Source organism: Poromitra crassiceps (genome assembly GCF_964638095.1).
Source record: "Poromitra crassiceps genome assembly, chromosome: 6".
NCBI classification, from domain to species: domain Eukaryota; kingdom Metazoa; phylum Chordata; class Actinopteri; order Beryciformes; family Melamphaidae; genus Poromitra; species Poromitra crassiceps.
This window is the reverse complement of record NC_139627.1, coordinates 28,999,934-29,013,951: the sequence shown is the minus strand read 5'-3', so window position 1 is coordinate 29,013,951 and position 14,018 is coordinate 28,999,934. Positions and strand designations below refer to the sequence as shown.

General features: G+C 49.2%; 1 protein-coding gene across 3 annotated transcripts in view; it reads left to right on the top strand.

The window, feature by feature from the left end:
* Nucleotides 1–14,018, top strand: part of ptpn4a (protein tyrosine phosphatase non-receptor type 4a) — a 153,184-nt gene that overhangs the window by 110,339 nt on the left and 28,827 nt on the right. For 2 of the 3 annotated variants that reach the window (XM_083638849.1, XM_083638847.1), the window contains exons 11-15: nucleotides 1,841–1,904; nucleotides 3,667–3,839; nucleotides 6,107–6,175; nucleotides 6,309–6,446; nucleotides 8,493–8,654. In XM_083638849.1, the coding sequence (XP_083494975.1) occupies nucleotides 1,841–1,904; nucleotides 3,667–3,839; nucleotides 6,107–6,175; nucleotides 6,309–6,446; nucleotides 8,493–8,654 (606 nt within the window). The remainder of the gene's footprint in view (nucleotides 1–1,840; nucleotides 1,905–3,666; nucleotides 3,840–6,106; nucleotides 6,176–6,308; nucleotides 6,447–8,492; nucleotides 8,655–14,018) is intronic. The other variant, XM_083638848.1, reaches the window with a different exon arrangement.

Sequence of the window (14,018 nt, the reverse complement as noted above, 5' to 3'; positions counted from 1 at the left end):
TGCGTGTGTGTGAGTAAGTATGTAAAATATATTTAGTAGGGAGTGATGAGTCAGAGCAGCAACAGAGCTGTAGGAACAGATTATGTTACTGGCTCTTATATCGTGTGTGTGTGTGGGGGGGGGGTTCTTTTACTTCTGTTTTTATGATTATTTGTATGCCATTTCTGCTTTATTAGATCAGATGCATGATTATTAGATTTCACATGGACTTACAGGCAGAGAGGGGAGAAATAGGATTTGAAACCACATCTAAAATAATAGACAAGTTTTTTGGCGATTGATCCATTGGTCAGCTCCATGCTGCTAACACTTACACACATGAAACACCATCAGAATCAAATGTCATTATCTCAATCTGGCTGATTTACACAAACACCATCACAATGAAATGTCATTATCTCAATATGGCTGATTTACACAAACACCATCACAATGAAATGTCATTATCTCAATATGGCTGATTTACACAAACACCATCACAATGAAATGTCATTATCTCAATATAGCTGATTTACACAAACACCATCACAATGAAATGTCATTATCTCAATCTGGCTGATTTACACAAACACCATCACAATGAAATGTCATTATCTCAATATAGCTGATTTAGCCAGGTTGATTTTTGGACCTGTTTCAGGTGGGCAGCCTCATGTTTACCGCTGCCTGCAGGACATGTTTTAGCAGTACAGTCTTAGCCATGTTCACTTCCTATGGAAATAGGGAAAGTGAAATGACAATGAAAGTCCATGGAATGTCTTCATTAGTGTAGTAATATGAATATACAGTGTGCAGCCTCTTGCATTTCAGTGTGTGTGTGTGTGTGTGTTTGCATGCGTGCGTGCGTGCGTGTGTGTGTGTGTGTGTGTGTGTGTGTGTAGTTTGTATGTATGACAGAGAACATCAGGGACAACTTCTTCACCACTATACCACACATAGATGCACGTGTGCATGCGCGCGCGCGCGCGTGCGCGCACACACACACACACACACACACACACACACACACACACACACACACACACACACACAAAACCATGAATTTTTGCACATTTTAAGCCCCAGACACACCAAGCCAACGGTGTGTTCTGCACCGTTGGCTCTAGTCAGCGGCTTTTCCGGACGATTTGCGTTGGCCAGTCGGTGACAGAAATCACTCTGATTGGCTGGTGAGCACGGTGAGTGAAGCAGTGCAGGAGAAGAGAGGGCGCACACAAAACATTCTTCTCATTTCAACTTCATCTCATCCGATCATTTCAATACACATATTTTTACGACGACGTGGCCTTGAACCTGTCGCTGTATAAAATCACCCATTTAGTGAGTTCCTCCTTTTTTTCTCCCTCCGCCTCTTCCTTTCTTCTTCCGCAAGCAAAAGACCAGGCAAGGGCTGACAACACCAGTGCAAGGGCTGACAACACCAGTGCTGTTTGCTTTTGCTCAGACATATTGCTCCATTAGAAATGGCTATATTACGAAACCGTCCAAGTGGTGATGAGCGAGAATCGTGTAAAAATGGTGGGCAAACGCTGCTTTGTTTCATGTATGTATATATCTGGTATCTAGTTGATATATCCACAGTCCAGTCTCACGCAGGCGCAGAACCTACGTGCTACTGTTGACTGTCGGCTGTAGTCTTTGGGGTGTGTTCAAGTGCAAATGTCTGGCCCCACACAGGAGACGTGAGGCAACGCGACAGTCGGCCTTCGTTGCCACTAGTTGGTTGCTGTCAGCCCGGTGTGTCTGTCTGAGGCTTTACGCTGCTACTTTTTCACTGACTCTCTGTGACTGCAGTGACACTAACCTTCCCTTTTGCATGTTTGTCCTTTCCTGCTCTCAGGTTGAAAATAGTGAAAATCTCCTTCAAGTGCAAACAGTTCTTCATCCAGCTGAGAAGAGAGGCGGTAGGTGGACACACACGCATGTGCGCTTACGTACGTGTGCATGCACACACACACACACACACACACACACACACACACACACACACACACACACACACACAGATCCCTCTCCACTCCACCTCCACCACCTCAAGTCTTTAGTGAGGAATGGGATGAAGAAGTAGTTGATCCTGTCTGTCAGCCAGGTCAGCCATGACGATAGACCCTTCTCACGGGGGCCATTTTGTGTCGAAAAGGCAGGGTATACACAGGTGCAAGCAAAACACTAATGAGGGTTTCCAACTTCCATGATTGGAATTTGGAAACCCTCATTAGTGTTTTGCTTCCACCTGTGTTTATTCTGCCTTTTCGACACAAAATGGCCCCCGTGAAAAGGGTCAGTTATTCTGCCAGTCAGCCTGTTTAATCCTTTATGCTGCTCTTCGAACTGATGCCACCAATAAAAACACCATTTGTTTTTCCTCCTCCCTCCCTTCCCGCCTTCCCTTCCTGCAGAGACATTACTGAGATTTAACATTTTCAAACTTTAATGACATGGTGCTTTTTTTGTTTTCTCTCTCCCCCTTCCCCTTTGTCTGTTTCCTGAATGCATCTAGAGCAGGAGTTCCCAAACGTTTCAGACCAAGTACCACCATGTAGTATGTACCAAACCACATTTCCGGTGGACCACTCCATTAGGCCTTTTTCACAGCAGCATTTTGTGTATAAAAGGCAGGAAGTAGCACAGGTGCACCAAAACATTAATTAGGGTTTCCAACTTCCAGACCTTTAGGTGTTCCAGTGGTGGGGCCCTAATTAGTGAGTTGGTTGCACCTGTGTTCACCCTGCCTTTTAGACACAAAGTGGCAGCTGTGATAAAGGCCCATGCGGATACCAACGCCTAACCTAACCCCCCCCCCATGAAATAAAATGGTGTGATTTAACCATGCAATAGCAGCATCAGAAAGGCTAAATAACAATATAAGGCTACTGGTTCAAAACACACACACACACACACACACACACACACACACACACACATACACACACACACACACACACACACACACACACCTGCCAACATTAGGCTGTGAAAAAGAGGACCCCTTTGAAAATGTTTTTTTCCCCTCACGAAAATGTAGCATTATTTAGCCACCTTCCTGACAAGCTAGCATGACATGGTTGGTAGGTACCACTTCGCTCTGGCTTTAAAACTAAGCATGCTACAGCTATTTGATTTGTAGTGTCACTATAACGCTCCAAAGTTAGGCTCAATTTTGGCCATTTTCAAAGGGGTCCCTTAACCTCTCACCTCAAGATATCTAAATGAGAATGGGTACCCATCCCCAGGAGTCTCCCCTTTACACATAAGGTAGCATTTTCTGATAGGGTAGTCCAACCCTTTTCTAAATGTTGATATAATAAACTTTGATTACCAGTATATATTTAATTATTTTCTTCAAATTGGTAGCTATAATTGGGTGATTGGGCGTGGGGCGAGCAAGCCACCCCGTAAAAAAACACTTGCTCCAGAAACAATCGCAGGAAGAGTGCCCAGAGCCCGTTAACGCAGTGTGCTTGTCCCCTTCGCTCCACTTAGGAGCGTATAGAGAAGAAGGAGAAGAATTGGGTAATTGAGTGATGGGGTTACAGTCTACTGGTGGAAGTGCATCTCACAATCTGGCCCTCTGGTACAGTAGTGAAGAAAATAAAATGGTGGCGCTCTCTATCATCAAAGTGTCCCAACTCTGCTGTAAGGTGTTGTGGTTGTGTCCCTGTTCAGAACGAGTCCCGGGAGACGCTGCTGGGGTTCAACATGGTGAACTACCGGGCCTGTAAGAACCTGTGGAAGGCCTGCGTGGAGCACCACACCTTCTTCAGGCTGGACCGGCCCGTCCCGCCACACAAGAACTTCTTTGCACACTACTTCACTCTGGGCTCCAAGTTCAGATACTGGTGAGACCGAGTGGAGACCACACACACACACTCACACCACCAAACGGTCCCAGTCAACGTGTCCGACATGATTTCAGTTTCCCGGACAATTGGAATAAATTCCGGTCAAATATTAGATCTGTGTTTATTGATCTTAAAAACAATTGATAGCAGACTATAGCCTATAATCTCGATATTGCCATAAATTCCCTGTGCCAACCATGCTTCTATGACCGGTCAATCAAACAACGACCCGAAATGCAAGCTTCTGGGTTCATTCATTTCTCTGTGAAGCGGATACATGCTGCTTTGAATAAAAGTGCTCAATTCAACAACATGGACGTAGCCTATTAAAAGAACACTGGCAAGGCCTTTCAGTTCTCACATGAAGGCTACAGGTACAGTAACTAACAATAATATATCCTCACCTTTTCTTCCAGTTTAATCAAGTTAAGCAAAATATTCCCAGCTGCGCTTGTGAAGTTTAATTAGCCTGTTGTCCTTTCAGAAAGCCAGTTCGAGCATGGTGTGCCAATCAGCTGTAGTCTGCTTTTAATAACATTATCATCGTCATTGACTTGGTTTCAGAAAATAGCCTACTTTTTATAAGGTGCAGTATAGCCACACGAGTGAGTGCTCAATTTGCATGCAAAACTTTAGAAGAACTTTGTTTCAAAGTCACCTTTCTTCATAGGCAATTCAAAGGCAAGGTTTATTTGTATAGCACATTTAAAACAATCGCAGTTGACCAAAGTGCTTACCATGTGAGCACAAATGTAGAATATAAAATAGTACAATTAATAAAAGGTAAAACAATAAACATAATGAGATGGAGTCATAATGACAACTCAGAGGACAGAGGACTGATAGTTGTTTTCTATTGTTTGTCTCTGTAGCGGGCAGGCAGAGGACTGATAGTTGTTTTCTATTGTTTGTCTCTGTAGTGGGCAGACAGAGGACTGATTGTTGTTTTCTATTGTTTGTCTCTGTAGTGGGCAGACAGAGGACTGATTGTTGTTTTCTATTGTTTGTCTCTGTAGTGGGCAGACAGAGGACTGATGGTTGTTTTCTATTGTTTGTCTCTGTAGTGGGCAGACAGAGGACTGATTGTTGTTTTCTATTGTTTGTCTCTGTAGTGGGCAGACAGAGGACTGATTGTTGTTTTCTATTGTTTGTCTCTGTAGCGGGCGGACAGAGGACTGATTGTTGTTTTCTATTGTTTGTCTCTGTAGCGGGCAGACAGAGGACTGATTGTTGTTTTCTATTGTTTGTCTCTGTAGTGGGCAGACAGAGGACTGATTGTTGTTTTCTATTGTTTGTCTCTGTAGCGGGCAGACAGAGGACTGATTGTTGTTTTCTATTGTTTGTCTCTGTAGCGGGCAGACAGAGGACTGATTGTTGTTTTCTATTGTTTGTCTCTGTAGTGGGCAGACAGAGGACTGATTGTTGTTTTCTATTGTTTGTCTCTGTAGCGGGCAGACAGAGGACTGATTGTTGTTTTCTATTGTTTGTCTCTGTAGCGGGCAGACAGAGGACTGATTGTTGTTTTCTATTGTTTGTCTCTGTAGTGGGCAGACAGAGGACTGATTGTTGTTTTCTATTGTTTGTCTCTGTAGCGGGCAGACAGAGGACTGATTGTTGTTTTCTATTGTTTGTCTCTGTAGCGGGCAGACAGAGGACTGATTGTTGTTTTCTATTGTTTGTCTCTGTAGCGGGCAGACAGAGGACTGATTGTTGTTTTCTATTGTTTGTCTCTGTAGTGGGCAGACAGAGGACTGATTGTTGTTTTCTATTGTTTGTCTCTGTAGCGGGCAGACAGAGGACTGATTGTTGTTTTCTATTGTTTGTCTCTGTAGTGGGCAGACAGAGGACTGATTGTTGTTTTCTATTGTTTGTCTCTGTAGCGGGCAGACAGAGGACTGATTGTTGTTTTCTATTGTTTGTCTCTGTAGCGGGCAGACAGAGGACTGATTGTTGTTTTCTATTGTTTGTCTCTGTAGCGGGCAGACAGAGGACTGATTGTTGTTTTCTATTGTTTGTCTCTGTAGCGGGCAGACAGAGGACTGATTGTTGTTTTCTATTGTTTGTCTCTGTAGCGGGCAGACAGAGGACTGATTGTTGTTTTCTATTGTTTGTCTCTGTAGTGGGCAGACAGAGGACTGATTGTTGTTTTCTATTGTTTGTCTCTGTAGCGGGCAGACAGAGGACTGATTGTTGTTTTCTATTGTTTGTCTCTGTAGTGGGCAGACAGAGGACTGATTGTTGTTTTCTATTGTTTGTCTCTGTAGCGGGCGGACAGAGGTGCAATCGGTGCAGTATGGAAAGGACAAAGGCATCAAGGACAGAGTGTTTGCCAGGTAATACTAATGTGTTTGAATTGGAACAATAACAAGCCTCTGAAGTTCCATATGTACTATAAGAACTGACCTGACCCGTTTTATAATTATTTTTGAATTTGGTCACACAACCGAATGCATTTCCTGGTCTAAGCAGGTCTCCCAGCAAGCCATTGGCCAGGAAGTTGTTGGGCGGGACAGACTGGGAGGCGGTCAGCAGAAACAGCCTATCAGATGAGAGACTGGAGACCCAGAGCCTGCCCACACGCTCTCCACCCGGGACGCCCAACCAGTGAGTCCAATTACCATCGTACTAACTGGAGTGCATAATAGAGAGCCGCAGGGTTGACGGATTTTTATAGTTGGAACGCGGAAGTCCCGGACTCCATGGTTCTTCACTGTTTCTGCCTATGGGATTTTTGAATGAGTTTTTGGCGCAATGCTTCAAATAAGGTCTCTGGGCAACGCAAGCTTAATCAACCGCGAACCAGTGTTCAGCGGGATAATCTTCACACACGAGGACCACTTTCATGAGTTTTGAAGCGTAAATGTGAGCCCTAGAAGTAAAACGCTCGTGCTAAGCTAATCCAGAACTACACACAGTCGCATAGGCTTCCACGTCACGTCACCACTCAACCTGGAGTGTTGTTGATGTGTGCGCTGCTGTGCACTGATTACCCCGGGCTGAACCAGGTGAGGGAAAGATAATTTCCGTGTTCGTCCTTTGAAGTGATGACGACTTGAAGTGATGAACTGTCGACTCAACAGTGTAGTCTCATTTAGCCGTTTGCTAGCTAGCCGCCCTTTTAACGGCACGTAAAAGCTTAAAAACTCATAAAAGTAGTCCTCATGTGTGAAGATTATCCTGCTGAACACTGGTTTGCGTTTGAATAAGCTTGTGTTAACAACAGACCTTATTTGAAGCATCGTGCCAAAAACCCATTCAAAAATCCCATAGGCGAAAACCGTGAAGAACCGGGAGTGTTAGCATCAATGTTTTCCGGACTCATTCCTGCGGCTCTCTATGGGGCTAGTTTAATTTCGCTTTCAGTTCAAAGGGGCGGCTGTGGCTCAGGAGGTAGGGCGCGTCGTCCACTAATCAGAAGGTTGGTCGTTCGATCCCCGGCTGCTCCAGTCCGCATGTCGAAGTGTCCTTGGGCAAGACACTGAACCCTGAATTGCTCCCGATGGCTGTGCCAGCACCCTGCGTGGCAGCTGGCCGCCTTCGGTGTGTGAATGGGTGAATGTAGGCACATTGTAAAGCACTTTGGATAAAAGCGCTATATAAATGCAGTCCATTTACCATTTACCAAAACCGTTAGAAAATATGATAATCTCCGCTTTGCGTTGTTAAAAAGCTGTTCTAAAATAACTGTAAAGCTCAATTTGCAGTGTATGTGTATTCATCTTTTTTCATTTATATGTATATATGTTATATGTTATATTAGCGAACCTGATGAAGCACTTTGTGAAACACGTTGTTCGCCTTGTTTCCTGTTTTTAACGTAGCCTAAAAGTTAATAAAGTGTCTATTTTCCTACCCTGGTGTGCGCTGAAGAACTTATTTTTTACTTATTTTTTTACTTATGTATATATATACATACATACATACATACATACGTATATACATACATATATATATATATATATGTGTGTGTATATGTATGTATATATTATATATATGTATATATATGTGTATATATATATATATATATATATATATATATATATATATATATATATATATATATATATATATCACACGAGAGGGAGTGCTGTTGTTGGCTAATATCGGCACTGCTGTGATTCGGTCGTATGACATGAGTGCCTACGTATGACATGAGTGCCTACGTATGACATGAGTGCCTACGTATGACATGCAGTGACGATATTAGACAACAACAGCATGACCTCGAGTGTGATATTGCTTTTATACAACAGTTCTATTAAACAAAGCTGATTAAAAAAATGACAAAAAGCTGAGAAAATATATGATTTCTCTATTTATACCTCCGCCAACAAAAATAGTTCCCTCAGCTTTCTGCTTTGCCGAAAATGTAGCCTAATCAGCCTAATTAACTGCAGGCTGTCTACTTTACTACTGTCTACTCTACAGCTGTGAAGCATTTTGTTGATTAGGGCAGCTGTGAAGCGGAGTGATCTACACACAGTGAAGCGCCAGTGCGTTATCATGAAATATCGGCACTGGTAGGATCCCTCTTGTCCAATCAAATTGCTCGGCCGAAACTACCTGTTGTATAAATCAGGTATAATCCATATCTAAGGCTTGTGTGTGTGTGTGTGTGTGTGTGTGTGTGTGTGTGCGTGCACGCGGCAGGAATTCTCTGTTTGTGCAGGAGGGCACACGTCTGCGCCCGTCATCCGTCGGCCACCTGGTCGATCACGTGATCCACTCTTCACCCAGTCTGCCCGTCTTCTCCTCCAATCACAAGTCGGCGTCATCCACACAGGCAAACAGCATCAGCTTGGACTCCACCCCGTAAGTCTGACCGCCACTGGACGCTCACACACACTGCAGATTGACTGAGGAAAACTTGGGGAGGATGGTGTTTAGTTTCGATCAGAGGTTCCCAAACTTGTCAGACCATGTACCACTATGTTAACCTGACGCTGCCAGATGATTTGTTTCACAGATCTTAGAAATGGGTTAAAAACGGCACGCACTTAAAACATTAGGGTTGTCCTACAACCCAGGTTTTACGAGTGAGAACGAGAGCTCTCACTAGTGCCTTAAACGCTGCAACGCAGCCCTATGGAAGACTGTTATTTTGCTCCAAAATTACTTTTCATTAAAACCTGACCACCCACCCGTAGGTGGCGTGGTACCCCCTGGGACTGACACGGATCCACGTGACTACGTCACGTCCTGCCAGCCCAGGGATAATCACTCTAATTTCTTCCAGCCCGCTGAGATCCGACGCACCCCGTGACGCATCGACACAGCAAGGCTGGGTAGTGAGAGCTCTCGTTCTCACTCGTAAAACCTGGGTTGTAGGACAACCCTAATGTTTTACTTCGTTTCGAACTCAAGCTCTCACTAGTGCCTCCATTCAACCGACCTTGCTGCCGGGAGCACCCCACAGGGCGACCCGAAAGGCACCGGTGAACCACGGCCATATGGCAACGTTTATGCCTAACCGTCTGACATATTAGAGTGGCAACGATACTACTTTCTTGCCACCGACAGCACCGCGTGCGCGAACTGCGAACTGGACACGTCGAGACTGTAGTACCTGACAAAAATGTGATGAGAGGACCATGAGGCCGCGGCACACATGTCCTCCACCGACACACCACGCAACAACGCAGAGGATGTCGCAACACCTCGCGTAGAATGCGCCCTGATACCCTCTGGGGGAACCTTGCCCACGGCAGAGTATGCCAACGCGATCGCCTCCACTATCCAGTGTGATAAGCGATCCTTGGACAGGGGTCCGCCCTGGGCCCTTTGCCCAAAGCAAACCAACAGCTGATCTGTAATGCGTAAAGAACGCGTCCTGGCCACATAGGCCAAGAGCGCCCTTACGGGGCACAGCATGAGCAAACGTCTCTCCTCACCCGTCTCTAACTGAACGGCGGGGGACAGAATGCTGATAAGTCTATGACCATAGACCTAAAGCTGACATTAATAATCTTAGGTTGGTAAGCCGGGTTAGGTCCCAAAACCACACAGGCCTGCTGCACCGAGAGGGCAATCAGGTCACCAACTCTCTTTCCTGACGACAAGGCCAGCAGCAGCGCGGTCTTTAAAGACAGAACCCTTAAATCGGCGGAGTCCAAGGGCTCAAACGGATGACCCGTTAGCCCGTCCAGCACCGTAACCAGGTCCGATTTGGGGAAAAAACGCACCGCGACGGCGGGCGCAGTTTACGCGCCCCCTTCATGAAGCGCAAGACCAAAGGGTACGCCCCCACGGGGCTCCCTTCAATTCCCATATGGCAAGCAGAATCGCGGCTACGTACACCTTAACGACTGCGGGGACTGACCCGCGTCAGGCAGGCTCTGAAGGAAACAGAGAACTGGTCGCACACTGCAGTTCACTGGATCCACGCCCTTACTTGCTGCATAGTGCATCCCACATTATCAGGCAAGCCCTGGGCTAGCAACTGGTCCGGTTCAGGAGCCAGACCGCTAGCTTCCACCTGCCTGGGGAGGGGTGGAACACCTCCCCCTCCGCCTGGGATAGGCGATCGGCCCGTACCGGCAACGCCCATGGCGGATCTTGCACCAGGGAGACCAGGTCCGCAAACCATGTCTGCCTGGGCCAAAACAGACTAAAACGAGCCGGAGGCGCTGTTCCCTCACCCTGTCCAACACCTGACGGATCAGGGGGGTCGGGGGAAATGCATAGTGCCCCTCCCTCGGCCACGCGTGCGCTTTTAGCGCGTCATGACCTAACGGGGGCTGTCCTCCTGGATCGAGAACCACAGTGGGCAGTGTGTCGCGCGATGCGAGAGATCGATGCAGGCGCGACCAACCCTGGCCCAAACCTGTTCCATCACCCGAGGGTGGAGGCACCACTCCGTATAACGGGGATTGCCTCGAGACAGCAGGCCGGTCGTAACTCCGCCGTCCCGGCAGATAGACCGCTGACACTGAAAGGAGACGGGGATACACCCACAGGTGAATCCCCGCTATGGTTCAGCGCCCCCGACCGCACACCGCCCTGTTTGTTCAGGTGGGCGATCGCTGCCCTATTGTCCGAGCGAATCAGCACATGGTGCCCATGTGTGAGCCGCTGGAAGTGTTACCTCCGCAGGCCGGGGGGACTGCGGAGGCAACGTTCTCTTTCGAGTCTGGCCGCACGCGGACTTGTCCGGCAGTGCGGTCCCCAAGAGAGCTCCCAACCAACAATGGGCCCACGGCGCCATTGATGGTGGGCTTGTCCTGAGGCAGAGCCCGGCGAATCGCCTTCAGCTCTAGCACGTTTATGTGGCGAAGCTCCTGAGCCTCCCACCGGCCGTTCGCCGAAAAATGCCCGCAAATCGCACCCCCTCCCCAGAGGGAGGCGTCTGTGCGAATCACCATCCTGAGCGGGACAGGGCCCCACCGAGTACCTCTCGAGAGGTAACGGGGGTCCGCCCATATAGCCAGCGCCTGCCAGGCCTGACCTGTCAGAGGAACCCTGCGATGACGGTCCCCGGCCGAGTCCAGGCGAAGCCTGAGAACCATATTTGGACCACGAGAGCATGTGTAGCCTCCCTAGCGGGAGCACATGCAGTGCTGAGGCCATCAGGCCCAACATCACTGTGCACTGATGCACTGACACCGAGGGCACAGACCTAACGTCCTTGGCTTGCTGTCCGAACCGTGCGAGCCTGTCGCTCTGGCGAAAGGCTCGCAGGAAGTATAGCTCGAGCCCCAGGAAGGTCGCCGCCTGCGCTGGGACGAGGCAACTCTTCTGCCAGTTCACCAAAACCCTAAGGTTTGCCGGTGATCGGTCACCACCTTGGTATGTTCCGCGGCACGGACCCTCGAGTCGGCCGCTAAGAGAACGTCGTCGAGATATAGGAAGACGCGGATCCCCCTCGCGCGGAGGGGAGCCACGGCTGCCTCCACGCACACCACTTGAGACGCCGAAGGTCCAATTTTGGACGCATGGAGCCGTCCATGGCGTCCTCCTCCACGGCCAGATCGGGGGTCCCGTCGAACGTGGGTGGGCAAACTGTAGCGCGTATCCCCTCTGGAGGGTGCGCCGTAATGGGGACGGGGAACATAGATGCTCCCAGGCATCGAGCCTGTTGGACAAGATGGTCTCTTGTGGCCACAGGAGCGGAACCCGTTTTTTTCTCCCACTCGGATCATACTCTCTTCCTCAATGTCCCCATAGGAGACAGTGAACGGTCATCAAAAGCAGAGAGCATATGAACTGAATCAAGTCTCTCTGCCCGCTTCGCGCTCAGAAAAGAGTATCACCATCTCAACATCGTGGATAGCGAGACTGAACATTTTAGAAACACATTTCTCAAGTTAGAAACTATAGAAATGATCCCTGAAAGTATAGTCATGAGCATATTGCTGGGCACCGGGACCTTTCGATCCGGTGCCCTGATGGGGGGGCGGGACGTGAGAGGCTACGCCCCCCCGCCGCATGGACAGTTCCGTAGAAGCTGTGCATGCTGGGGGAGAACTTCTTACGCAAGCTCCGCCTACTGACGCGCTGTTGTATCGAAGTAAACCCCCCCCCCCCCCTGCCGTGCGCCTTTGGCAGGCTGGGGGGACTGCGGAGGTAACGTTCTTTCTCGAGACGCACGTGGACTTGTCCGACAGTGCGGCCCCCAGGCGAGCTCCCGACCAGCAATGAGCCGTTGGTGCCATTGATGGTGGGCTGTCCTAGGAGCCTCTAGCCGAGGCCAGGCCGTAGCCATGGACCAAGGCGAGCCTTGATGCTGGGTATGAGACCCTGGGCGAGCTCCCGACCGAACTCGGGCCTTGGGCACCGAGGACGGTGGGTCTAAAGCTACAAGCCGCAGGCTGGAACTAAGCCCAGCCTTGGTGAGCCAACCGGTGGGCTTGACCTGGGCGCTGCCAACCGAGGCCAGGCCGTGGCCATGGACCAAGGTGCGCTGTGCCCCCAGCCAGGCTCCCTGCACTTGCAGGGGGCGCCCCAACACGGGAGTGCGACCCATGGAGAGCTCCCAACCACCCCGGGCCTTGGGCACCAAGGGCGGTGGGCTTGTCCTTAGAGCTACAAGCCAAAGGCTGGCACTGAGCCCAGACCTTGGCGAGCTGTAAGCCCTGCTGGACGCGTAGCGCCAGCAAGGAGCAGTATGTCTATTGTAGCAGAGGTAGCTCGCGCCCAATGTACTTAGCACACAGATACTAACTGCACGGGTGCACGCCAGCTATCTGCAAAATACTATCGTTCTGTGCTAAACAGTACTAAAAATTGCTATCTGCACCTATGCAAGGCAAGCTAGCTTTCACACTTCTTTGAGAGCGGACCTTGGTCAGCTCTCAAGAGCTTAGCTGCGGACAAGACCGAGGGTTCAAGGCGCCTGTGCAGCGTGCTCGTGCCCAAGGCAGAACACGCACTTAACGTGCCGATTCATACTCGGCCAAGTAGTTTTACACACGGCCCATCCCCTCCCTGACCTTCCCTGCTCAGTAGCAAGAGGAAGCAGGAAGCTAACCACTAATAGTAAGCTCCCGCAGGGCGCACCCTATTAGCGGGAGTACTGCTTAAGCCAGCTAGCAGGCTAGCAAGAAGCACAGGCTAGACAGTAAGCAACCCGGAGGCTAGCGAACGTGCGCGTGCAATGGTAACGTAAGCGGCAATAGCCCATCCCGAAGGGGGGGCACCAATACCCACAACCTGTTAACCCGAGAGAACAGACGTGGAAGCCACTAGCTAAGCTAGCATAAGCACTGAGAGACAAGCGTGCGCTAACACAAGCCTGCGTACAGGCCGGTGCAGCGCGTCTCTACCCTGAGTAACACGGGGAAGCAAGCGTGACCGCAAGCAAAGGCCAGCGGCCCGCGAAGCTAGTCAATCTCAGAAGAAACTCCTCAAAGGGAGTTGCAATCTAGTAGATGCTAATTGCACGAGGCAAGCAACACTTAGCAGACAAGCAAGCTGGCTAAGATGGCGTAAGTACTGAGAGAAGCGGCCCACACAAGGTGCGGGGCGAGCTCACCTAGCTAGCGAATCGCCCAGCTAAAATCCCAGACGCCAGTAAAGCTACACTACATTTATGTAGGTCACATCAACGCCTGTGCGGCGTGCTCCTGCCCTTAGGCACGCACACATCAAATTAATTGTGCCGGTCGTAACCGGCCAGCGTAGCCTCACAGCTAATACAGCACCTAGCTGTTCCCCCCTCTCTCTGCTAACAGGAATAAT